Source organism: Eurypyga helias, unplaced genomic scaffold (genome assembly GCF_000690775.1).
Source record: "Eurypyga helias isolate BGI_N326 unplaced genomic scaffold, ASM69077v1 scaffold19493, whole genome shotgun sequence".
NCBI classification, from domain to species: domain Eukaryota; kingdom Metazoa; phylum Chordata; class Aves; order Eurypygiformes; family Eurypygidae; genus Eurypyga; species Eurypyga helias.
The window spans coordinates 9490-35448 of NW_010239571.1; the positions used below are offsets into that span (position 1 = coordinate 9490).

Consider the following 25959-nt stretch of genomic DNA (forward strand, 5'->3'; position numbering starts at 1 on the left):
CCCCCCCACCTCCAGGCTCTCCTAAAAACTAGACTATTAAAAGTGCAAAAAGAAATTAGAAATCAAGAAGGCCTGGGGAAAAGGCATGAGGCTAAAATGTGTAGTGTTAGCTTCTTAAACTTGTGTTTATCTATTTTAAGTAGGTATTTTAATTTTCAGAAAGAAAACTGAAACCCATGAAGCTTGTAAAGTAATCTTATGGAAGATCTGTTTGTTAATGACAAAATTGTTTTTAAAGCAATCATGAGATTAAATTAATCTTGTCTACACTGATTTTGTCTTTTAGGCAGATACACAGATTGACAGAGAACATCAAAACTTTTATGAAGCATCATTAGAATATGTTTTTAAAATTCAAGAAGTACAAGAGAAAAAGAAATTTGAATTTGTTGAACCTGTAAGTTTTATGTTTTATTTTCTTTATAATGCAAGCATTTAAAGCTGAAAATTAAATTTGAAATATCTTTTTTGCTCCCTTTTAAAAATTGTGGTCACAGCTTGTTTGTATGTGGACAGACACTAAGATCTCGGCCTGAGCACTTTCCATATTTATTAAAGGTTTGTGTAGGAGCATCATATCTACTGTGAAGTGAAATGTCTGATGACTTGGCGTGTGCATAATGTTTTAATGGGACAACATGTAATGTTGTGTCTGTACAACATATGGTGGGTGTTTCCTAATATCACGGTTTCATGGCTGAAATTTTGAGCCAGTTTTTGGATTTAAATATTCCATGTAGGCAGTGTACACATACGTTTTTCTGAGTTATACATGGAATAAAATGAAATCAGTTTTTCCGTAGGATAGGTAAGTTTATTTTTTTGGTGGTGCAGTCACTTGTCTTTAGTTTACCTTGCACATGAAGTATATGTTGACACACCATAAAAGAGGAAGATAAGGTTGTGTTTCAGAGTCTATATTTAGGACTGTGATTTTATCAATTACTCTGTTGCCACCCCCCATGCCTAACTATCTTCTGGGTCAGTCAGTACCCAAAGCTGCTTCAATATGATGTGCTAGCATATTTCTGTGGCACTCTAGTAGTATTGCTACTGTTCATGTCGTACAGGACTAACTTGCCAATTGCCTTGTTTCGTTAGTACCTGTAGTGCTTGACAGAGAACTCCCAACGTCATCTGTCCCTTCCCATTAAGCATATGAAGCAGAGCAGAGCATCACTTGAGAAAGAGGAACATGACAAGTATAACTTTTTCTGTCTCTCCACACCATCTTCCAGCTTCTGTCTAACTAACCGAAGCAGCACTCTGGACTGTGAAACAGGTTGAATTACATCTCTAACACCCAGTGTCACTATGAAAAGCTTCTCAGGTGCCTCCTTTCCATGAGATGAGAATGTGTTGTATAGTGAGTGTTTGACATTGATGCAAACTAATGAACCTGGATTCAGCAAGCAGTACTTAAAGAAATCCTATCTTCATGGCATACAGCTGCCAAATCTTAGAGACTAAAACTTCGCTCGGATTCCTAAATAAGAACATTTTTCTACCTGTCACAGATTAATCGAGAGTGTCTCTCTCTGTCTACTTCTGCAAAACTCTCACATCCTGGAAAAATCTAGCAATCTTGACCTAGCTCTGACCCTGTATAGGAGACTTTATGCTCCTTTAAAGTAATAGAAATGTCCTGTATTGAGAAGACTTTGTACATTGGGAAATATTATTGTGTACTTGTATATCATTGAAATGAGGCGTCTTTCATCCTATGTGCTAGACAGAGAGTAAGAATAAATTTGATTTTATGTATCTTAGCTGGAGATACTGAGCTTTATTCTTTTGACCAGGAGCTGTCCCCACATTATGTCAGCCATCACAGCAGCAGCTATAAATTACCAAAATGAAAGAACGATTTATTAATTCATCAATGCTGATACTGAACAAGCAAGCAGGGGAGGCTACTGCTAAACTCAGTCTTGTGGACTCCTGGGTATTTTTGTCATCAGGTGTACACATCCAGTAGGTAAAATTTAATTCTGAGTGGACCGGTTGCCATCCCGTGACAGATCAGTAGGCATTTTGGCTGCATATGCTGTTTGTTGCAAATAGATGTGGAAATTTGGCTGCATATGCTGTTTGTTGCAAATAGATGTGGAAAACACCCTAGTGACAGGGTAATGGTCACCCTTGCAGGCAGTGTCTTCTGGCTCCAGGCATGAGTTTTTAGTAATCAATCTGAATATAAATTGAGCTTAAATTATAACATCAGTTGCAAGATTTTGATCCTTCAAAATTCTTACTTTTTTGTTTCTAGTCTGTTACATAAAACATGCTGGAATAAAAGCATTTACTAAAACCCATAAGGCAAAGTATGCCATGTAAATTATAATACACATCAACAATACCTTGTGACAAAGGGAGGCGGGGAGGGGGAGTCTTCAGTGTAGGTTTTCTAAAAATGTATAGTTTATGTAAGCGATGTTGCTCCTAGCAGCAAGTAGGTTAGGACAAAGGCTAACACTTTAAAATCACATATCAAAAGGATTGCCATATTCCTTTTCCTCTGGATGCTGTATGAATGTTCAGATGCTAAAAGATGCCTGGTGGTATGTCTATATAGACATTTCTTCTCAGAAACTCTACTAATTGTGGGGTCTTCTACTGCGTGTGCTGCTTGTGTCTCTGATTTATCAGCTCAGTGTCATGTCTCCATATAATTCTCAGTCTGACATGTTACTAAGACTTTTGGAAGGAGAGTTTGACAAAATATAAGAAAGGTAATGCAGTGAAGGATGGAATTGTGATGCCTATATGGAAGAAGGATAAGTTCATGACATGGGAATAGAACTTGAAAAGCAAATGATCTGCTGGAGCTCCTTCCAAGAACTTCAGTTTGTCCAAGCCGAAAGATAAGGATGGTCTGGGAACCAGCGTGGCAGAAGCGGCCTAGCAAAAATTGCCAGGTGGCTTGTACCTGGGACAGTAGAAGTTGGTAAGAGTGAAATATGTTCCTTCCTGGAGGAGAGTGGGGAGAGATTTTAAGGTACAAAATATTAATGACTCATACTCTGAATAGAGGATTATAATATTTAGACTTTTGCAGCTGCTCCTCAGGCCCTGGATTTCTCTGTTGTTCTCTCCGTCTTGTCTCAGGGAGTTGCTAGAGAGTGAGTAACTGACAGCTGCCTATTTGTGATCCTCCTAGATCTTGATTTTTTTCCAAGAGGAAAAAACCTCCAAAGCTTTTCATACAGATGATGAATTTAAACTTCTTCTCAAGGACAAATTAGTGTTAAAATTTACTTTATAGCGAGTTAAACAACAAAACAAAGTAAGTGACAATTATGTCTGCCCCTAGCTTTGCCTTGTGGGCCTGGAGAAGATAGACCAAACCGAAGCAGCTTTCTGAGGATGTTACAGTTGTTAGGAGAAATATAAACTCCTTCGCAGAGCTCCACTTTGTCCCTCAGAAATGCCAGGACTTCCTTGGCCTGTAGGAGTCAGGGCACAGGGCTCATAAGCAGTAAGCTATTTGAAATGTGGGGGTGGTCTGTTAAATGTCCTGAAATCCCAGAAGTCTTTCTTTAAAGGGGGGGGAAAAAAAAAACAAACACAAAATAAAACCCAACCAACAAAGCCTGCCTGTAATTGTGTGCAGTTCCATGAGACTTCACTGTGGACATTAAACTCAATTTCCTCTTCCTTGGATTTTCTTCGTTATTAACTACGCTCACTTTAATCTGATGGATAAGTACCTTCTGGTGCTATCTACTTATAAATAAAATGAAATCAGGGAGACAGGGACTTCTGGCTGATGTGCTGCAGGCCAAAGGTTAAATTCCTCCCCTCTCCGAAACCTAAGTACAGTCTTCTTCCTGTGAGAATGAAATGACCAAGCAGTCTTGGGGTCACCAACTCTACATAAAAATAAATAAAGTCTCAAGGAGTAGTTGGATTTTGTTTCAGGTTCTGTGTTGAAATCCTCGCGGCGCTGGGGTAGCAAGTAGCATTGTATTACGGCGTTCAGACCTTGCCTTTCGTTGATGTGACTGATTAGGTGCTCAGACTGAGGTAACTGTAAGGCACTTGCTGGAATGAAAAATTGTAGATGTGAACACATCAGGCATTGTGCATGGTCTTTGATGAAACGAATCACTTCTCTACATGTGAAGACCACCCCAAAGTACATTCTGAAAATATTTTTTAAAATGAAAAATGGCTTTTTACTTCTCTTATTTAATATAAATTATGAGCCTGCCTTTAGCAGCAGTGCCACTTGCAACACCAACCACAAGAAAACCCCACTGTGAGCATAAGCCTAGGGCAAAAGTCCTTGGCTGTCAGACCTCCTCCATGCCATGCTACAGCTGTACCTGTCCTGATGGAAGTGGTTATGAAGATTCCTTAACAGCACAGGCCCCATGGGTACTGGGTGTTTCCTGAACCCTCTTCTCTACCACCACTAGTGACACGTACACAGAAGCAAACCCATCCTCAGTGTCAGCTGTTTCAACAAAGAACTTGTATAAACTGCTCTAGGACTTGCACAAAATGAGTATATTTTTACTTTTATTCCTGTTTTTTCTAAGTGCTCAGAGAGTATTTGACCAGGAGAACCTGAAGGCCAGATCCTTTGCTGTGCACAACTGCCAGGATACCTCAGCAGTGATTTAACAAAAATGCATTCATATTGTTCTTAGGGTTTTTTTCTGCTATTTTTGTGCTTGTTGATAAGTTCAGCTTTGCTGCCATCTTGTGTTACATATTTCTCCATGCACCCTGCAAAAGCATTTTGTATGGTGGAAAATTGTTTTTTTAAAGTATTGAAGCTAAAATTTAGATGGCTTATAGTACATTCTCCACAAATGCTCTTTAAAGATATTTAAAGTTCAGTCATAAGCTGACAAACTTTCTTCCATTATTTCCTTTACTGTAGTTTTGGTGTGCTCTGGCATTCTGCTCTGGCTGCAGTTCTGCTGAGCGCTCATATTGCTCCTGCAGTGCTTCTTTAGCTGCAAGGGGTGGGTTTAGCAGCAGGCTCCTACTTACAGGTTAAGTTAACCCACGTCCTTTTGAGTGAAACAAGTCAGAGTAAGCACAGGAGTAGATAATGCTGCTGTATCTAAAGGAGCTGTAGTTGAGGATTCGGATGAATAACTGCATCTAGAGTGTGGGCAGCGACTTTGCACACCTTGAGCTGGAGCAGAGCCTTGGTTAAAATTTACTTGCTTATTTTATACTTTATTCATGAAAAGAGAAGATTAGTTGTCTTTCTAGTGGAGGGTGGTTGTGCCCATGGCAGGAGGGTTGGAACTAGATGATCTTTAAGGTCCCCCTTCCAACCCAACCAGTCTATGATTCTGTGATTCTTTTCCTTCTGTTACATAATTCTTTCTAGAATTATGTTATAAACCTTAAAATTATAGAACTCTTTCTATCTGTTTACATAATTGGAAATTTAAAGGTAAATTGGTGTATTTGGACCTTCCTCAGAACCACCTGAATAACCGGCTAGAGGCTTCCAGGGCCAGGGATTTAGCTGGGAGAATGATTTCAGAGGATTACGGAAAGCTGAGACAATTCCCACAAGCTGTGGAGCCCTTCCCTTGACTGCTTTGTTTTCATCCTTGGGTGGGTGGTGGGAGGCGGTTCAGGAATTCACACTCATTGGAGAGGCCCTCAAAAAAGTGGCTTTTGTGCCCAAGGATCTTGTCAGTTCTTCAGGTTCCGTGACTGACTTATTGGGCAGACTTTTACCACCACTGCCTGAGGCTGGGGTTTCCTCTGATCCTGCAGTGCCAGTAAAAACCAAGGGGGAAGTCCTCCCAGCCATGCCTTCATGCTTCTGTTTGTGACGGCACTGATGGTCATTAACCTGGAACCTATTAACTCACCAGGGCAGCAGAACAGCAGGCTTCCCAAGGTAGAGCTGCTCACTGAAGGGATGGATGTGCCCGAGCTGGCACAAGGATGTGAGGGATGCGGGACAACGCTGAATGGGGAATGGGAGGAGCAAAGGGCAGCAGAGAGACTTCAGTATGCTAGCAGCTAGTCATCATGTCAGCTCCTCTAACGTGTGGAATTTTGCATGTTATAGGGTGTGGAATGTCTTGCGATGCTGGAATGGATGGGACTCTAAAATTGCAAAATATTATTTTAGCTATTCCCCTGAAATATATGTGTTACCTTAGTACAGCAATCTCATAGTGAGCAATAGGAAAGAGGGAGGCAGAACAATTTAACTACCTTTCTTCCAGCAGGGCTGAGTGTAAATTTATGGAAAATACAGACACAGTAAAAGCTACATTTTTAAGCTGTTGCACTTACAATAATCTGTGGTACTGGTAACACAAAGAAAAGTGCATAAAATATGACATTTTTGTTGCCTGTGTCTCAGCTACTTCAATAGTCGATGGAAAGGGATAAATATTTCCATTGGATCATTCATCCCATCCTGAAAGGGAAGTCTGAAAAAGGCAACAGCATTATGCTCTTGAATACCTGTGTTTTTTGACTGCGTTGGGAGGCAGCCTGTGCAGCCAGTTACTTAGCTTAGGTGATCAGTTTTTCCATGGCTGTAACATACCAAGATAAATCTGTCCTCTTGGCACAGCTTTTGTTATTGTACATCCAAGGTAATATCTCCTTTTTTTGTTTGTTTTCTTTACTTGGTTTTATGTAATGTAAATTACGTACAAAGAAACCCAGTCCATAATAAAAAATTTAATACTTGTTATTTAATAGCAAGTAAGAATACTTCAGCAATGTCAAAACATTTTTAAATTTAGAACAGAGTAAGTTAGAAGGCTTTTAAAACTAATAGGTGGTAGGAATTTATTAATTTAACAGCTAAAATAAGCATTCAGAAAATCTAGTTGCACTTTTAACTACTTAAACATTATTTTACAGCAAAATTAAAAAGGAATTTTCAGCCAGATACATACAGGCTTCAGCTGTTCTGTTGGAGTCAGCCACAGACATACTACAGAGAGTTTGTGTTTTGTTCAGAGCAGGACTAAAGAGTCTGGATTGCTTGTGCTGTATTAAGCTGTCCAAAATATACTTTCAAGAGTCTCATTTGTGGAAAATAGGTCACAGCCCAAGCAATTACTGTGAAGAATGTGAAAAAATATTTTGAAGAAAAAAACCATTGAACTCTGAAAGTCTGAACTCGGAAAGTGCACGCCCTCAAAGGCTCCAGCTGAAATACTGGACAAAATGACTAGGATAGTGAATTAAATGGAAACAACCACTTCATGACTCAAAAGCCTGTTTCACACCCCTCTTCCTTAAGGTCTGACCATGGATTCCTTGCTGACCAAAGCTTTGCTGTTGTCAATCATGAAAGCTTAGGGTGTTGCAGGAGCTAAGACAGAATGTGTTTTGCTGCTGGTTTGCCATGTTTTGCTGCTGAATACTAATGGAAAATCAACTGTTCTTAGGTTTTATTTCTGATACCCACCTGAACAGAAGGAGTGTGTAGCAGTTGCTAAGAATTATTTTGTCACTATCGCAGGCAATACCCACTCCTTACAAGTTAGTGTGTGTTCTGTTTTTTTTATATAGCATTAAGAGTGCGTGTTAAAAATATGTAATGCTTCTCGATTTTACCTTTTCAGCTCTTGGCCTTTCTTCAAGGATTATTTACATTTTACCATGAAGGATATGAACTGGCTCAGGAGTTTGCACCATACAAGCAGCAGCTGCAGTTCAATTTGCAGAATGTAAGGATGATTTTTATTTACACCATTTTGTTTGCTAATTTAATTTCAGGATATTAAAGTAGACCCATAGCACTTTATTGGGACTCTAAATCTTGCAGTAATTTAGGAAGCTGAAATCAAACTAATATATGAATAGGCAAAAGTTATTTTTGGGAAGTTAATTTAATGAAGATTTCTGTCAACAAATAACTTTGGAAAATTAGTCTTTGGATAGTCATTTTGCGATTTCCAGGTGAAAATTTTGGGATCAAGAACCAGAAAAGCAGGACAGCAGCCAAGTTTTGATTAGGAAACACAGTAGTCCAGATATGTTTAAACATGTGTAAATGCTTTCTTGAGAGTGGGGCCTTTCTTCTGTGGTAAGTGGATGTCCCAAAAATGCTCCAGCTGCTATAGAATGATGCAGTTTATTTCTTTAAGATCACAGATTGCCACAAAAAAACTTGTCCTGCTGTCTGCCAGGTTCCCACATGGGAAGCCATGAACATTCTCTTGAACATGCTGAATATGGCTGCTCCCTTAATTTATTTTGTCCACAGCAGACAACTGGCAGGGCCTTCCTCCATGGTGAGCAGCTCTCACAAGCTTTACATTCCAACAGAAGACAGGATCTGTAATTTGTGTAGAGAGTTACTCTCAACTGAGCAGATGGATATTTGGCAGGTTGGTCCAAATTTGGTAGTAAGAGCCATACAAGATTAACTGTGCCCAAAAATTCCATAGTTTTCAGAAATAACAAAAAGTATTTAATCAACATATTTTCCACTCATCGTAACTGTTGTAGAAAAGTTTGTATTTATTCCACTGGGTAACTCGGATATTAATGCTTCCAAGGACATACAAGTAAGTTGGTAAAAGACATCTTTACACCTGATTTGTATTAGAATCACTATCACTTGCTTTTAAGGCATTAAGTTCATATTGGGCCAGCCCTACGTTTTTCATGACAAGTAACTTCAAAGTAGAGACCAAATTTAAAAAAAAGAAAGGGGAGGAATTCTATCATTCATTCATTCACTCCAAATGCTGTATTTTGGGGATGACTCCATTTTTTTTTCATTTCATTTCATTCTTTCAAGAAAAGTCTCTCAACAGAAATTTTTGTAGCTTCACTAGAATCAAAGGAACTACAACAGTTTAGAAGATCTGACATTGGCTTTTGTGGATAGTGCCTTGGCTACTGACCTTAGGGAGTATGAAACAGGTCAGAGAATACAACAGCACCTTACCCTGCTCAACTGCTATTCCCTGTGGGTTACTGGAAAAATAAAACACTTGACGTTTTCCTTGTAGCATCTTGTTATTAGAGTCATATGTTGGCTTACAGTTGTAAGATGGCATTGCCTTAGCACTGTTAATGTATATCTGCATCCTTAGGAGTATTGCACTCTCCCGGGTTTTGCTGCAGTTAAACATGTGCAGCACACCTCCGTATTTCCTTCCCCTTTTATGCCTGTTGTTCAAATATAGGTATAGGTCCTGTCTGAAATGCAACTTGGGGAAATAGGGCAAAACATCCTGGATGATTAACCTTTTCCTTTTGGATCGAAATGCGAATGTCATGTTGTCTGTAGAGCATCTCAGCTCCTTGCCCTTTCAAATTCTGTATTTGTTACTTTTGGTTTGCTACCAAGACTCTTTCAGATAAAGGCACAAGGGGTCAGTGTTGCTGCACAGCACAGTTTTCAGTGAAAGGGTGAAAACTGTGCTTCAGTCGAGAGATTTATTTACTTTAATATGGCCAGTTCTGAGAGGAGTGTGAGCCCACAGCACAGACCAAAACAGGCATTCTAAGTCAGAATATGTTAGTATCTTCTGTGCTTATATCAACAGAAACAGAATTATTAAAGGATTTTTTTCAATTTCAGTGTTTATTAAGGAATAGTTAAACTCAATCTCTTCTTAGGTATTATGAGTAAAACTTGAACTTGTAAATAGACTACAGATGTAGAGGGAGATGTAAAGTTAAGCAGGAGGAACAATGCATTATGAAAGGGTTTTTTACTATATTTATACATCAGAGAAACATATACATGAAGATGCAGCGGGATACAGTACAGTCATTCACTGCCGTTACACAGCAGTTTGAATTCTGGCTCCAGATCTAGATCCACAGCTTCCTTTGGCCAGCTGTCCTATCTACTGACCTGTCACTTAGAGCATCACCTAATTTCAGACTGAAGTGGAAGGTGTAGGAAAGACAAGCTGAGCACAGTGTTCAGGGAAAATTGTTTTCAGCCTGTCTGTTGTATCTGTCAGAAGTACTCACTCCTCTCCACTGCATTGTTTGTTAAGGTCCTGGAGAATAGTTATTCTGAACTAGATTTAGTTTCTCTTCCTAATAGCTTCTCTTCTTAAAATTGTCCTGCAGATGAGAGCAGGAGCAGTAACAGTAACAGCCTTAGGAGCAGCAGAGTAGTGGCAGACTAACAGCTCTTAACAGGTCACCATGTCCTAGCATGACCTGTTGTCACTTCCACTGTTTCAGCTGGCCAGTGGCATACTTTGTATATCCATTTGGCTTTGTTTTCTTTAATTTGATTAAAAATCCTGGCATTTTAAAAGTAGTAATTAAGGACAATAGACAGAGATAAGCTCTCAAAATGGGGACATTCCTCCCTTCAGAGACACGTCCCTCATGAAGGTTTCAAAATGACCTCTGTTAAGTTTGGTCTGAACCAATACTTCACCCTAAGAATAACATCTGAATACTTCAGAGAAAAATTTTACTTCCCTTTCTAATAATAATGTGTCTTATAGAAGATAATTTACCATGTGTATTATTACATGATTCTGTAACTCCATGAACGGCCCACAAAAAAGGGAAAGTACTCATCAGTGTGTAAAGTCCTGAGAGTATCTTTCTGACTAGTCAGGATTAGAGTCCTTAAGATGACTTTGCAGAAACATTATGAAAATCTTTTTTCTTTTCTAGAAACGGTGTTCAATATCTATTAGTTGCAACCCATCAAAGCTCTGGCTTCTCGTAATTCTCCTCTACTATACCATGCTAGGTGTGTGGTGGGAAACCCTGGACGCACTGAATTCAGTAGGAAAACATGTCCATTTACATGCATATTAGCAAGTATGAATAACCCACCTTTGTACCTAATTATTTGCTTGGCCAGATGCGTGGTTACACACAGAAATTTAGGACAGACATAGTCCGTACATGGTTTTGGCACTGTCTTGCCACTTGGGACCTGTTTCTTACCTAGCATATCTATCTTACACTTAACTGTCATGTTTGCATAGTCCTAACAAAAAATGTCCATGACAGTGCCAGTAACCTGACTGTTCTGGGTATCAGCACCTGTGGTGTTACTGCAGATAAGGATACACAGTACATTTGTTTTTTCTGTGTGTGGAGACACCGCAGCCGCCTGGAGACATTAGCCTGGCATTAACCCAAACTCATGTTTTCTGCACTGTACTTCATGTGGTTCAGTGGGACTTACTACTTCAGGTTTGGGGTTATGCTATCAGCAGCTTCTAGCTTAGTCTGGCTTCTGTCTGTGCATCCTAGAGTACACTGAGGGAAAGCCTGCATCTCTCTGCAAAATACTGTGTAAGCATACCTGACGATATGAAACTACTTCCTTTCTGAGGTTAGTGACCTGCAGAAAGAGGAACGTTACTATTCTCACCTATGTTTTCTTCACATTTGTGTGCTTAAGTTGAATTTTTTATTACTGTGTTATTCCTACACTTCTAGAGCAATGAAGAGTATTACTCTTTATTGCCTTTTTTTGTCTTGTTATGTTTTTGGCAAGTGCATCTGTTGGTCTTTGATTTGGTCTCCTTGGCATTATTAGTAATTAGTTCTCCATTGTTTTTTCGTATTTGCATGGGATAATGTGGAGGTTTTTTTGTTTCTTTCTCTTTTTGGATATTAGACCCGGAATAACTTTGAAAGCACTAGGCAGGAAGTGGAGAGACTTATGCAGAGAATGAAATCAGCCAACCAGGATTATAGACCACCAAGTCAGTGGACAATGGAGGGCTATCTCTATGTGCAGGAGAAACGTGAGTAAAACAGTTATACCTTTAAATTTTATCTGAAAGGCACAGCAACAAACACAAGGATGAGAAAACAGTTTAGTTAGCAAGACAACACAACAGCTCTGTGTTTGAATGTTTGCAGACTTCTGCTGTAGATGCTTTCCAAATGATTGAGAAGTACCAAAGAAAATTGTTTCGCTTTTCAAAGGAAACTCAGAGTAGCTGCAGTCGGATGGAATGGTGATCAAAACAGTTGTAAGCAGCTCAGCTCTGAGCCCCTTGTGGGTAGGTCCCTGCTGCTGGCCACTCCAGTGGCTGACTGACTGGTAACAAGCTCTGCTCTGGCTGACCACCCTGTGCCTCGCTGCAGAAGCTGCAAGCTGCCAGCACTCTGCTTTGGCTTTCACTGCCAAACCTGGCTGTCTCCTGTACTTTCACTTCATGAACAGGGCCCATAGTTTGCTCTGCAGGAGCAACTTCTACCCTCTACCAGGGATCTCCACTGACCCAGCCACTTTAAGAGAAGGACATGCACATAACAGAAAACAGGAGTGTAAGAAGAAGAAAAGTCATTTAAATACAATCTGTCAGCCTCAAAATATCAAAATATCCTATGTTTTATTCACTTCATGGGACAGAAGAATGAGGTGATGAACTAAATGAAGGAATAAAAATAAAGTTGTCATAAATGTCTGAAAATACTTGGAAGAGCCTAGCAATATTTCATGTTATGAATGCAAACAGAACCAGGAAATATGTGAAAAGTCAAATGAGGTAATTCAAAACTGTACGTCACCTCAAGTATCTGCTGCCACTGTTTTACACTAACAAGCCAACCTAGCTGTGTTAGGCAGCATCATGCAAAACCCTCAGTAAAATAGTTTTCATTGCATGGATTACCAAGTTTATATGTTTATTTATGCATTTTTCTGTTTGCTGTGAAATCAGCCTGACACTGGAGAATTATATAGCAATATATAATGTTTTGAGATAGTTTGCATGTGCTTGTGCAGGTTTTTGACATTCATGCAAAAATTATTAGACAACTCTGCACCTGATTTCCCAATCTAAAAATAAATAGAAGGCACCTGCATATAGGCTGGTGTCAGACTTGACACCAGTCGACCTCAGTTTTGAGGATCTATTCTTCACTGCTCCCCTAGTAGATGATAACTCAAGAGGCTGCATGGAGTTACAGATAATTGATTTTACAAGTAACATCATGAAATTAATCTTTATTCCATATGTGAGCCAAAAGAAGGAAACCTCAATGCTTATCACAGTTTACCTCAGCCACTTTTACCCTCAGTAGCACTAAAAGTTTTAAGAAGACCCTCTATGTTTTAATTGAGTAATAATGATAAAAAACCCTGTGTTAAGTGGAAATTACACTGAGCCCTGCTAATGGGGGAGGGAGAAAAACAGTGAAGCACTGGGCACATGCTGTGCTTTATTAAATAGTGAGAGGTCAACTTGACATCCTCTTCCTGAAAAGAAATTTCTTCATTAGTTTATTCTGGAGTAAGAGTAACAGCGTCTGTAGTCTCTGTGTCGGGAGGAAGGTACTAGTTGTGTGTTTCCTTGTTGTGCAGGTTTACTTTCCTGCAAACCATCATCTCATAGGCTCATGTCAAATTTGGGTCAACTGGGTTAAATACTTGCTATTCTTGAGAGTAAAACTGAATCCTGTATATATTTATTAGTGATATGCATGGTGGTAAATACGTTTTTTTTGAAAAAATGGAAGTAGGCTGTAAAGTGTTTTTATTCAGATGGACAGTTGTGAGAAACAGCCTTAAAGTTGCAATGTAGTTTTTTGGCTACAATTTTTAATGAAAAACAGGTGACTTCTAATCTTGTCTGAAACTGCTTTGAAACTGCTCATTCTTATATATGCTGAAAGAATTAATGAAATGCCATCAGAGGAAAAATTGATTTAGCATTATTATAGGTTTTGTTTTGCTTAGGGAAAATAAGTGGCAGCATAGGAACAGAACAGCTAACTTGTGAAGCTGGGTATCCAGTTGCCTTGTCAATTCATGACAGTACTTCCCTGCGAAACACGGGGAAATGTGAAAACTTTTTCCGAATCAGCGTAACAGAACGTGTAAATTTCCACATCTCGGTTTGTAGCTTGCCAGACATCCCACCTGGGAGAGACTGTATCAGTCAAGTATATCCACGACCTTTGTGGATGGCTACGTTTGGAAGGCAAAGCCATTGTGTCTGTAGCAAAACTACTAGGCTTGGTTTTACCACCGTCCATTTTTATTTAACTGTTTACATTTCTTAAAAAAGCAAACACAAAACCCTTTAAATACTTTTTTTTTTAAACTCAGAGCTCTTTCATTTTTTAAAAAGAATTAAAAAGTCCACATATACTCGCTATATATAATATATACAAAATTCAGTTTCATATTTTTCACTATGAGTAACTCCCATTGAAGTGAATTGGAAAATCACATGTGGGTTGAAAGTATCTAGTCCTTTCCTATTCTGACTTTACACAGTAGTTGCAATATTGAGGTATATATATGTATTTTGCTTTGGCGCCTACATCTGTGATGGCTCTGCAGAGAGGGGCCATGTTTGAATGCCAGGCTCAGAAGCATAATGCTATCCAAGAGGAAAGAAACACTTTTCCTTCTTGGTACCTCTTCACAAACAGCCATTGTGTTTGGTCTCTGCAACTGAGTACCCAGAAGTTGTGTCAGTGCTAGTAAAATAAATGGGACAGTACTCTGCTACAGAGACCAGCTTGCACAGAACATCCCACCCTCTATGCTAAATTTCCTATCCTCAAAAATCAAGCAGCTTTGTCCAAGTTACCTATTGAGTAGGTGTTACCCAGTGACCATGAATGCTGCCAGCACTGTTCACTAACCAGTTCTGGTATAGCCATAATGTTCTGGCCCAAGGAGGAGCAGTCATACTGCAAAACCCTGAATCGTCCCATCCTCTGCAGTGCACCACCCCTCCAGACGTATCTGTAAGAGTCTGGGGAGCTTATCTGTGCTACAGTAAACATTTTTTTTTTCTCCAGAAAACTGTGGGAGATCTTTGTTGTACTTTAAGATGTGGAGAGAATTATGGAAATGGTAGGAGGACTTACTCTGTGTCCTCAGAGCAAAGAACACATTATGAATACCTGTATCTCAGCTAGGTTAGCGACCGAAGTTTAAAATGCCATTGAGCTTAAGCTCAAAAGGGTTTCGTGTTTAGATTAATGAATAAAGTTTCCCAGCAGTGCCTGACCAAAGCTGTGGGTAATCCAGGAGCGAAAACATCTTCTGCATCAGAAATCCTACACTTTGCGGTAGGATTAAGTGGTGTGGTGTGACCTCTCTAGACTAAGGCATACATCCACTTACTTGGGGATCACTGCAGATCTCATGTATTGCTATCTAAACAAAGACTGGTAAATCCTGAAGTACATTATACTTTGGTCTTGTGCGTGTGTGCAGTTGTCAGTTTGTGGACACTGTCAGTTGTGAGCTACAGGCACTTCTTCCCCAGCAGGACACCTTCCAAGGCATAAAAGACCAATGTTCTTGCTGAAAGTGCCACCTCTGCCATCCAGCACTTTACCCCTCATCTCTAAACCACCGTTGCTGTGTAGTCCACTGTGCCTTTCCTTCCTTTCTTCTTCCTTATTGAAATCACTCTCCAGTGTTAACTGCATAAGACTAGATCTGTCTCTGAGCCAGTGTCACTCTACCTACACCCTTAAGGTAACGGAAGAGTGGAGTTCCTATGATGCTACCAAAACCATTTGTTACCTTTGACAAGAACTCTGAAAGTTCAGGGAAAAGCACTCAGACTTCTTGACTTTGTCCAATTTTCTGGGTCTAATACCAGACTTCAGGATTTCCCTCAGAGAAGGGTTGTAATACTGAATCCTGGTGCTTCACTTGGGTTGATAAAAGTCTTCAACTAAATTCCCTAGGCAGAAAAGTCCTTAGGATCTTGCCTGTGTCCTGCCTATCCACCCTAGTAAAATGCTGTTAGCCATCCAGTTGCCTAAGAAAATCAGTCTGCCTGAACTTTGCTGGGCAACCCCATCAAGCTGCAGTATTTGAAAACTATACTTGAACAACATGTTCAAATTAAAAAATGAGGGGAGTTTTTGATTCTGATGCTGCCTGTGGATACTGTTATGTTTCGTTTTTCTGCACATCGTAACTCCAACTAAAATAGGGATAAAATGCCAAAATACTTATTTTTAATACTGTCTCTTTTTAATCTAGGACCTCTTGGATTTACATGGGTAAAACACTACTGCACTTACGATAAAGGAACAAAAACATTTACAATGAGTATAGCTGAAACAAAATCTGGTGGAAAAGTGGTGAGTTACACATGTATGAACGCATACATGAACTGTCTATGTCATCTTTAATATTAAGCATTCAGGAACTGTTCTAGAAAAAATGTGGTGAACAAAACATAAGGCTGTTTTGGTACATGAAGCAATGCATGTCTTATATAGCAGATAAATATTTAAACAATATTTATATGAAAACACACATAAACCACATATTAAATAACTTCTCTAATGTGGTGGTTGCAAATACATAGGAAATTAATCACATTTGCACAGAATCATAGAATGGGTGAGTTTGGAGCTCTGGAGATACATAGTTTCATTTCCATGATCAGTGCAGGGTTTACCAGAGCAGGTCACTGACCTGTGTCCTGTGAGGTTTTAGGTATCTCCAGAGATAGAGACACTGCAAGCTCTGTGGGCAACCTATTTCAGTGTTTGACTACCATAAAAAAGCTTTTTTTTAAGTTGATGGATTTACCTGTGTTTCAGTTTGTTCCCTTTGCCTCTTGCCCTTTCACTAAGAACCGCTGAGAAAAGTCCGACTTGGTTGTCTTTATTCCTTCCCATCAGGTATTTATAGATCAATCACTGATAAGATCCCCCTTCTCCAGGCTGAACAGTCCCTGCTCTCTCAGCCTCTCCTCATGACAGATGCTCCAAGGCCTTAAGCTACCTTAAGCCTTGGTAGCTCTTTGCTGGTCTTGCCCCAGCACACCACGGTCTCTCTTGCACTGGGCACAGCACTCCAGGTGCGCTTCGCCAGGGCTAAGCAGGGGGAAGGATCATCTCTCTTGACCTGCGTGCACTTCACCAGGGCTAAGCAGAGGGAAGGATCATCTCTCTTGACCTGCTGACAGTGCCGCTACCTGATGCAGTCAAGAGGCTGTTGGCCTTTGCTGCAAGGGCACATTGCTGGCTTATGGTCAACTTACTGCCCACCAGGACCTTCAGGTCCTTTTCTGCCAAGCTGTTTTCCATCCTGTCAGCCCTAACCTGTCGTGGTGCCTGGGTTTATTCTTACTCATGCTTAACAATGCTGGCACCAGTATTGACCCTTTGGGCATGCCACTAGTGTCTGGCTGCAGCTGGACTTCGGAGAGCTCGGCGGTTCATCTAGTTTACAGTCCACATCACCGTCTACTTATCTACCCTGTACTTCACCGGTTTGCCTATGAGGATGTAGTAGGAAACATCCTACTGTAGTAGGATCTAGTGTCAAAAGCCTGGCTAAATTGGAGATAAACAATACTCAGTCATCCATCATTGTTTTTCCATCATCCACTGAGCCATCCATCACACTGTAGATGGCTATAAAGTTGATCCTGCGTGATTTCCCCTTCATTAAATCCATGCTAACTATTTCCATTCACTTTTCTGTCCTTAATATGTTTGGAAATACTTTTCAGGATTATTCACTTCTTCACCTTCCCTTGGATGAAGGTGATGCAGACTGGCCTGCAGTTCCCAATGGGACAAGAGGAAATGGCCTCAAGTTGCAGCAGGGGGGGGTTAGATTGGATATTAAGAAAAAAATTTTTTCTCCGGAACAGGCTGCCCAGGGAGGTGGTTGAGTCACCATCCCTGGGGCTATTTAAAAGATGGGTAGATGTGGCACTAAGGGACATGGTTTAGTGGTGGACTTGGCAGTTGGACTTGATGATCTTAAAGGTCTTTTCCAACCTAAATAATTCTATGATTCTAAAGCCTTGTCCTTGATTTTCTTGAAGACAAGAGTGACATTTCCTTTCTCCTATTCCTCAGAAACTCCTCTGATTGCGTCAGACTTCCCAGCATTATAGAGTGGCTTCACAACAATGGTGGCCAGAACTAGGAGTTAATCAGATTTATTATTTAGAAATCTCTTTATGTACATGTGAGAGTTGATGAAATTATATGGTATTTGTTGTAGCACTAACACATAATCATGTTATATATGCAGATGTTTGTTAAGCTTTGAATTTAGGGTGTTTGCTGAAATATAATGATTAAATAACAAATATGTGACAGAAAGCTTTTAACTCTAGTGTTACTGTTACTTTATAAACAGAGAAATTGTTGTAAATATTTCTAAATAATTTTAATCCCTACCTTAAGGCATGTTCTTTGGACTGTTCATACAGTTAGATTTAAGACGTGAAGCCAACGTATATCAGCATACTGCCTGTGCTAATTTTGTTTTGGTTTGTTTTATAGAATGGCCTTGTCACAAGCTCACCAGAAATATTCAAGCTAAAATCTTGCATCAGGAGAAAGACAGATTCAATTGACAAACGTTTCTGTTTTGATATTGAAGTATTTGAGAGGTTTGATTTTTTTAATTCTTAACAAATTGAAAATAATTAAAAGTAGAAGCACTTGCAACCAATATATGATAATTACTCCTGTAATAGGAACACATATTTCTCAATATACTTTCAAGACTTAGTACTTATTTGTTCAAACCTGGTTTTCTAACAAAACTCACTACATTGCATATGTGTTGTCTTAACTACATCATGTTTGCACGCAGATGCAAGATGGATTCTTACAGAACCTGTAGCTAAACTGACTGTGGTCTTTCTAATAATTGATCATAAGTATTTTTATAAAGACTTACTAATAAGAATGTTCTGTACCAATCTCTATTTCTTTTGGAAATGTATGACAGCACATAATTTTACTTTTTTGAAAATTACTCCTACACTATTTTTTTTCATTTATTCCTGGATATTATACAAGGTAGATGAAAGCAGCATTTCTGTATTTGAAGTATATGTACACGCTACTTTGCAGAAGTATTTTTTTCAAGTTTGGGAATATAAAGAAATATTGAATTTATTTTTCCCTTATATGTTGGGCTATGGGTGTGGTAAATAGACTAACTTTCATAGTCGTTCACTTAAGAAATATTTTATGACTCTTGCTGTCATTTTAAATTCCATTCAGAACTGCTGTATTTACGTGATAATTTAGAGGCTACTTTGCTACTTTCGAATATAATGCATTATTTTTCTAAAATAGAATTCTGAGTGAGTTCAGGTTTCAGAAACAGAAATTTGATATGAACAAATGTTGAGACTATTTAGTCTCTTGAAAGCTCTTAAGCTTGAACTGACAGGTTGAGTTTGAAATTGGTAGCTGTTTCTTTCTAAGTAGAATTGCATTTATTAGACGCATCTGTGGCAGGACCACTGCAGGGTGTTCACAAGTGAGTGTTGTCCCTTCTCTCTCCCTTACTCTACTAGAGCAGCCATAGTTCAACAAAACTGAACAGAACAATTAGTTCCATCTGCAGTTCTTCAAGTTCTCATCACAGACAGTTATAGGCACTTCTTGCATATTATTATTGCTTTGGGACATTTTGGTTGATTACAAATGCACATGGCCTAGAAGTTAAAGGCATTTTAGTGACTTGAACAGAAGATTGAAAGGGTAGTAGAGTACAAAGTTACTTGGTCACTATTGAAAGGATGTAACCTTCATGGGGTGATAGCAACTTCACTTTTCCAATTTATTTGGTATTCAGCAGGGAAATAGTGAATTTTCTTACAAGGCAGCAGAGGAGAAAAATAGACAATGAGATACCTAGATATATTTGGTGGGTGTTCATACACAAGGGCTAAATTAATCTCTTCTGAATGTCATGTTGGTAAAACTTGGGTTTCCCCTAAGAAAGAGAAGATGAAGTGGCTGTTACTGATGTCAGCAATTACTGAGAATGTGAGAGAGTTCATATATATATAAACACAGTACTGGAATACTAACTATTCAAAAAGACTGATTTTAGATTCAAAACTTAGTGTTGTGTACTTGGAGTGTAATGTTGCACATCACATGCAAAATACAGAAATACTTGAAAAGTAATTGACATTAGTAAAAGATAAGTTTCCTTAGTAACATGAGGATATGACTTTTCATCACAAAAGCACTCTTTTCAAAAATGTGCAGCTACACCAGTCTTCAAAATTTCGTTGCAAGATTTTATGGGTGACTTCTGTCTTCAAACAACTTATCCTACAGAGCTAGTTCTCTCCTTCCATTATTATATGTAATTTTATATGAAATGTTATTTTATTATAACATTGCAAAACTGTGCAGACTGATGTGTACATTTCATTTTTTGAAAGAACCATGTTAACTGAAGGAAACCCTCATGAACAACTGGTGGAGAACACACACTGTGAGCCCTTCTAATTGACATAATTAATGTAAAATTTATGTAGGTGTTTTTCACACCTACATTCAGCTCGGCCTTCTTGTAAAAAGTATAATAGAGGTTACACCATCTTATTTGTAGAGGGCTATATACAAAGGGTACATGAAAAGGTGTGTTTCACCTTGAATAGAATTGCAGTACTGTTTCAGTAACTAGAGAGGAAATTAGTTCAAAACGTATTGGAGTTGTTTTGGGGTTTTTATTTATTTATTCATTTTGCAGAAACTAGTATTTGGGGATTATAGTTAGGTATTTGAGTATTAAAACATGGTATGCAGTGACTGCAAACTTGGCTAACAGATTAAATCAGAAAACCAGAATTTAAAGCAGGTATCTCTAAGCTTAAAATAAAATGTTACAATTGAAAAAAATAAAAAAAAAGTTTCTATTTTTAAAATGTTTTAGAGAAAACTTTCTAGGTAAAAACCTATAGGTAGGTAGCAAGATGGAAGATTAAAACTGAAAGAAAGAGTAAGAAAATAGAAAAACATTTATACATCTTGATCTGGATTGACTGTATCTTTTTACACTTGTGATAGTAGATAGCAAACCAGATACTCAGCTTGGCACTTTTACGTGTAAGGGCAGGACTTGGTCCTCCTTGAGTGGTCTGGTATATGTGTGTGAACACACATTTTGATATTTTATATTCTCTAGTTGTTTTCTTGCATGCTTTTGAAATAAAGGGTGACAATGTAGGTCTTCTGGAGAAGGTGGGAAAGGATGGTGGGGTTTTGGTTATTTATTTATATGGTGGAAGATTAATATGCAGTAAAAACTATAGTGTCCTTTATTTGTGAACCTACCATGTGAAAAATTAAAAGTTTTGGACAATCTGCTGAAAGTTTTGAGCAGAGATATGCTACACTGGTGTGGGAGCAGGACTTTTTAAAATGGGCTGCCTCCTGGGCATTCCGTGTTGGCAAATCAGTGAATTGATTTCAGAGCATTTCTTCAAGAACTCATTTGCCTCTGATCACAAATGGAGACTAATTCTTTGTATTCACATGTCTGTTCATGTCATTATTCCAGTAACAAAGATAGAAATTGGTTACCTCATCCCTTCACTGGTTGACATGACTCTCTTTCTGTGCAATGTCAAAGCATCATCAACAGAGAGGATATGCCACTTATTAAACTTCTGCCATAGTGGTTGGAGCACAACCAGCAGAAAGAACTAGTTCTTTGAATCCTGTCAAATAAAAAATTCCTGCACCATGACAGTACCCAATTCAATTGCTTTACATCTCCATACTTTAAATACTACCTCAAAGCACTCTCTTTAGGCAACCATTTTAGGGCACATTTCTTTTGACTGACTTTGGATGTCTGTTTTGGGATATGGTGACTTTTAGATTAAAAGAACCTACTTCTCTTCATTTCCTATGAAAGGAACATAAATAACCAGCTCAGGCATAGCATATTTAGTCAAATTTAGTTGATGTATCTTGCCCTTAAGTTTTCCACCCTAAGCATCTCCCCACTGAACAGGGTTGTATGGGATCCCTTTTGCAGGTGCATAGCTCATCTTGCAGTGTGGAGGTGCTAATACCACTTAGAGGGATGTAGCACTTAGGACTAGGCATCTAAAATTACATGTTGCCATACCAAACTTTTAAAAACACAGACCTGTTTTTAAATCTAGCTCAAAGTTACTGTGTTATGTCAGAAGCCAACAACTTTCTTTGACTCTCGTTTATATATTCACTTCATGTCAATATGTGTTAGGATTCTGACGTTGGATATTGTTTGAGGAAAGGAAATTCGTAACTTCATTATATGTGTGTGTGTTTGACAGACCTGGAATCATCACACTGCAAGCTTTTTCAGAATCCAACCGAAAACTTTGGCTTGAAGCTATGGATGGAAAGGAACCAGTAAGGCTATTTTTTCATTTTCTTTTCTGTTTACAGCTTTGTGGCACAAATACTAAGGGAAGAAACTACTGTGCATTTGACACAGTCTGTTACAGTACAGACAAATACAGTTCTGTTCTTTGTGAGACACTATTGCAAGTACATAGTGATGATAGGTACAAAGTATAAAAGCAGAAGTATTAGAGAATTTAAGCCTTTATATATTATTTTACGATAGGTATTTAATGTTTAAGTAATATGGTAGCACATTGTCTATTAGGATTCATGGTTCAGATAATATTTGTGAAGTGGTAGTTTCTGCACTGGTAAAGACAAACCATCTTTTGGGCAGGAGTAAGCAATTAGCACCATTTTGAAAGACGCTGCAGAGAGCATAAGATTGTATTGAAAGCTACTAAGACACAGACTTGTCTGAGATTTCTTCCCAACATTAATGTGCTCTTAAAATAGTCACTGAATGTTGGTGATGACAGGCCTGTGTCCAAGGGGAAAAAAATGATCGGTTTTATGAGATAGATGAGGTTTTTTTCAAACTTCTTGCTTGAATGAAACAGTACATAAATGAGATCAGTAACTGTCTTGATATTTAACCCATTTGGAGTCTGCAAGTCTGACTTGAACACATTTTAGGTGCCCATAAATTTAATGCTATTAAATCCCTAGTCAATCTAGAATCTCAAGGCGATATTCAAGAATCTGAATAGGTGTCTGGGACATATCCCACTGGCCAGTGGTGTAAAACTGCGAACACAGCCAGAACACTGCATCGTTGCCCTCTTCACCTGCACAGATCCTAGCACAGGGCTGTTAAACTGGGTGAGTGCTGTGGGGCTGAATGGCAAGAGAAGGTGGAAGGCAAGCCAGTACACAGCATGCTGCAGCTAGCTTAAGAGCTACCAATAAACCTGGTGATAAAGAATTTAAAGCACAAATATTGACCTGTTGCTATTTTTTTACAGATCTACACACTGCCAGCCATTATTAGCAAAAAGGAAGAAAGTAAGCTCTTCATTTCTGTAGAATTGCCAAACATTGCTAGATCTATGTAATGTCTTGTTTTCTAATGTCTGTAAGAATAATTGCTTTATAATTTCTTTCTATTGCTATGAAATAACTATCTTTTTGGTTTACATGATTGAATTGCACAAAAGCACATCATAAGCAATGTAAACTGAGAAAGCCTTCAACTTTTGTATTACTATCAAACAGAAATTGGGATAAAAAATGATTGGCTCCAAAGCTACAATATATTTAACAAATCTGTAAAAAGTTTGTATCAGTAGTCTGTATACCGAAATGTAAATACATGCCAGTGTGTTGAAATAATATCCCTATATAGAATTACTTAGGTTGGAAGAGACTTTCAAGAGCATCGAGTAACAACTGCAAACCTAACACCACTAAGCCATGTCCCTAGGTGCCACATCTACACGACTTTTAAATACCTCCAAGGATGGTGACACCACCCCCCTGGGCAGCCTGTTCCAATATTTGACAACCCTTTCAGTGAAGAATTTTTTCCTAATATCTAATCTAAACCTTCCCTGGAGTAACTCGAGGTCACTTCTTCTTGTCTGATCGCTTGTCACTTGGGAGAAGAGACCAACACCCACCTCTCTGCACCCTCCCTTCAGGTAGCTGTACAGCGCGATAAGGTCTCCCTTGAGCCTCCTCTTCTCCAGGCTGAACACCCCCAGCTCCCTCAGCCGCTCCTCACAGGACTTGTGCTCCAGACCCTTCCCCAGCTCAGTTCCCTTCTCTGGACACGCTCCAGCACCTCCATGTCTTTCTTGTAGTGAGGGGCCCAAAACGCATCACAGTATTTGATGTGCAGCCTCACCAGGGCCCATTACAAGGTGACAATCCCTGTCCTAGTCCTGCTGACCACACTGTTCCTGATGCAGGCCAGGATGCCATTGGCCTTCTTGGCCACCTGGGCACATGCCAGTTCACATTCTGTCAACTGCTGTCAACCAACACCCCCAGGCCCTTTTCTATCAGGCAGCTTTCCAACCACTTGTCCCCAGACCTTTTTGATTTGCAGGAGGTTGTTGTGACCCAAGTGCAGGACCCAGCACTTGGCCTTGTTGAACTTCATACAGTTGTCCTCAGCCCATCACATCTTTTTGATTTTAGGTGTATATACACACCTGTTTCACATACACTGAGTAATAAAATTAGTATACTTTAAAATACAATCAGATTTATGTGCATAATTGTGTTAACACTGTATTAAGACATATATGTTATTAACAAATTATTTTTACATATTGGTGTTAATGTAATATTAAATATATATGTGTGTGTACGTATCTCAGAGAGAGAGATGTGTCAGATATGGACTTACATGTTCACAGGACTTATATTCAAGACTCTAGAAATCTAAAATTTAAACCACTACATCTGGTTTTTATTTTAATTAATTTTAATTATTGTTATTAATTATGTTAATTTTAATTTAATTCTAATTTTTAAATATGCTGCTTTAAGATCTTCTTTATTTAGCTAGTTAGAGCAGTGAGCACTGAAGATGCAAAAACTAAGAGAAATACATTCACTGGAAATAAGCTCACTAACTGAAGTTAACAACAAAGATAGGTTTTGTATGTTGCCATTTTATGAGCAGTTATGTGCATGTGCAAGGAACAAAGGATGTTGTTGTATTAAAACCAACAAGTATATTCTGTTCATAATGTAGGGCGTGAACTCATAAAAGCATTTTCCTGAGCAGAGGGAAGGGAGTACAATAATCTCTTATTAAAGCAAGAAGCTTGCAGCTGTGTGTGTAGAGGGGCTACTGTTGTCTGCAAAAGACAGTAGAATATTCTGCTCCTAATGATACACTAACGATTAGGCAGTTGGATTTTGAGTGCTAAGGATATATCTACAAGAATACCATTGCAGAGTAAGTCTCAGATGTCATGGATAGATGTGTATCAGTCCTGTTAGACTAATATGTGAATATAGCCATACATGGAGATTTTCTGTATTGATAAATTAGAAAAGAATTACCTTTTTTTCTTCTTTTTATAGTGTTCTTAAATGAAGCAGGTTTCAACTTCGTGAGGAAGTGCATTCATGCTGTAGAAACAAGAGGTGTGTACTAAATCACAAATTAAGTACTAGATCATTATGAGTATTTTTTCTCAAACAATACTGTAATTACTTCTGCATGTTTTACAGCTGGGCTTTGGAGTGTGTCCATCATTTGGTTTGTACTTCACACATTTTATCTGTGTGCTTTACACTGAACTGTTGCCACAATTTCCAGCAACAGTTCTTAACATATCACTTAAGTGAGTTTTCATTTCATGCTGTTTAGACAGCTTAATACACAGTTGCACACATCTTTAGTCTTTAATCTGTGTGCATGAAATTGTGCTTTCTCGTGGTAAAACTGGAGGGACCCTCAGCTCCCAACTTTGGTTTCTGGCGTGAAACCTGAAGACCAAAAAGTGGCATGAATACTCTCTGCTGGAACATCTTTTTTGCAGAGCATAACTCCTATTAGTTTATTCACTCATTTTGTACATGGTTAATCCATTTTTTAAATGTTTAGAAACTCATTTTTGGTAGTGGGAAATGTACAAAAAGAAAATAATAATCACTCTACTGATGAGGTGGTACAACTCACAGCAAGTTTTTAACGATCCCCTTTCAAATGAAGAGGTATGGCTGTATCATCTTCCATAAAAAGAGGTAACCTTTTCCTGCCCATGCACTGAACTGTCAGTATGCAATTCTCTCCTAATCCGAAAGCTCTGTGGTCTCTGTAAAACATTGACCTCAACATTAATTCAATTTGTCAGGTAACAGTGTTATGTAGCTTTTGAATCACGGCTGACTCAGAGCCTGCATTTTCTTTGCTGTGGGGAAAGA

At 38.8% G+C, this 25959-nt stretch overlaps 1 protein-coding gene across 1 annotated transcript in view; it reads left to right on the forward strand.

Moving 5' to 3' along the window:
* ARHGAP42 (Rho GTPase activating protein 42) overlaps positions 1-25959 on the forward strand; it is a gene marked incomplete at both ends in the record, with an annotated part of 47466 nt that overhangs the window by 4339 nt on the left and 17168 nt on the right. The window contains 8 exons of the mRNA XM_010148206.1: positions 287-397; positions 7575-7679; positions 11576-11705; positions 15929-16029; positions 18202-18311; positions 22002-22080; positions 23040-23079; positions 25114-25176. Of these exons, the coding sequence (XP_010146508.1) occupies positions 287-397; positions 7575-7679; positions 11576-11705; positions 15929-16029; positions 18202-18311; positions 22002-22080; positions 23040-23079; positions 25114-25176 (739 nt within the window). The remainder of the gene's footprint in view (positions 1-286; positions 398-7574; positions 7680-11575; positions 11706-15928; positions 16030-18201; positions 18312-22001; positions 22081-23039; positions 23080-25113; positions 25177-25959) is intronic.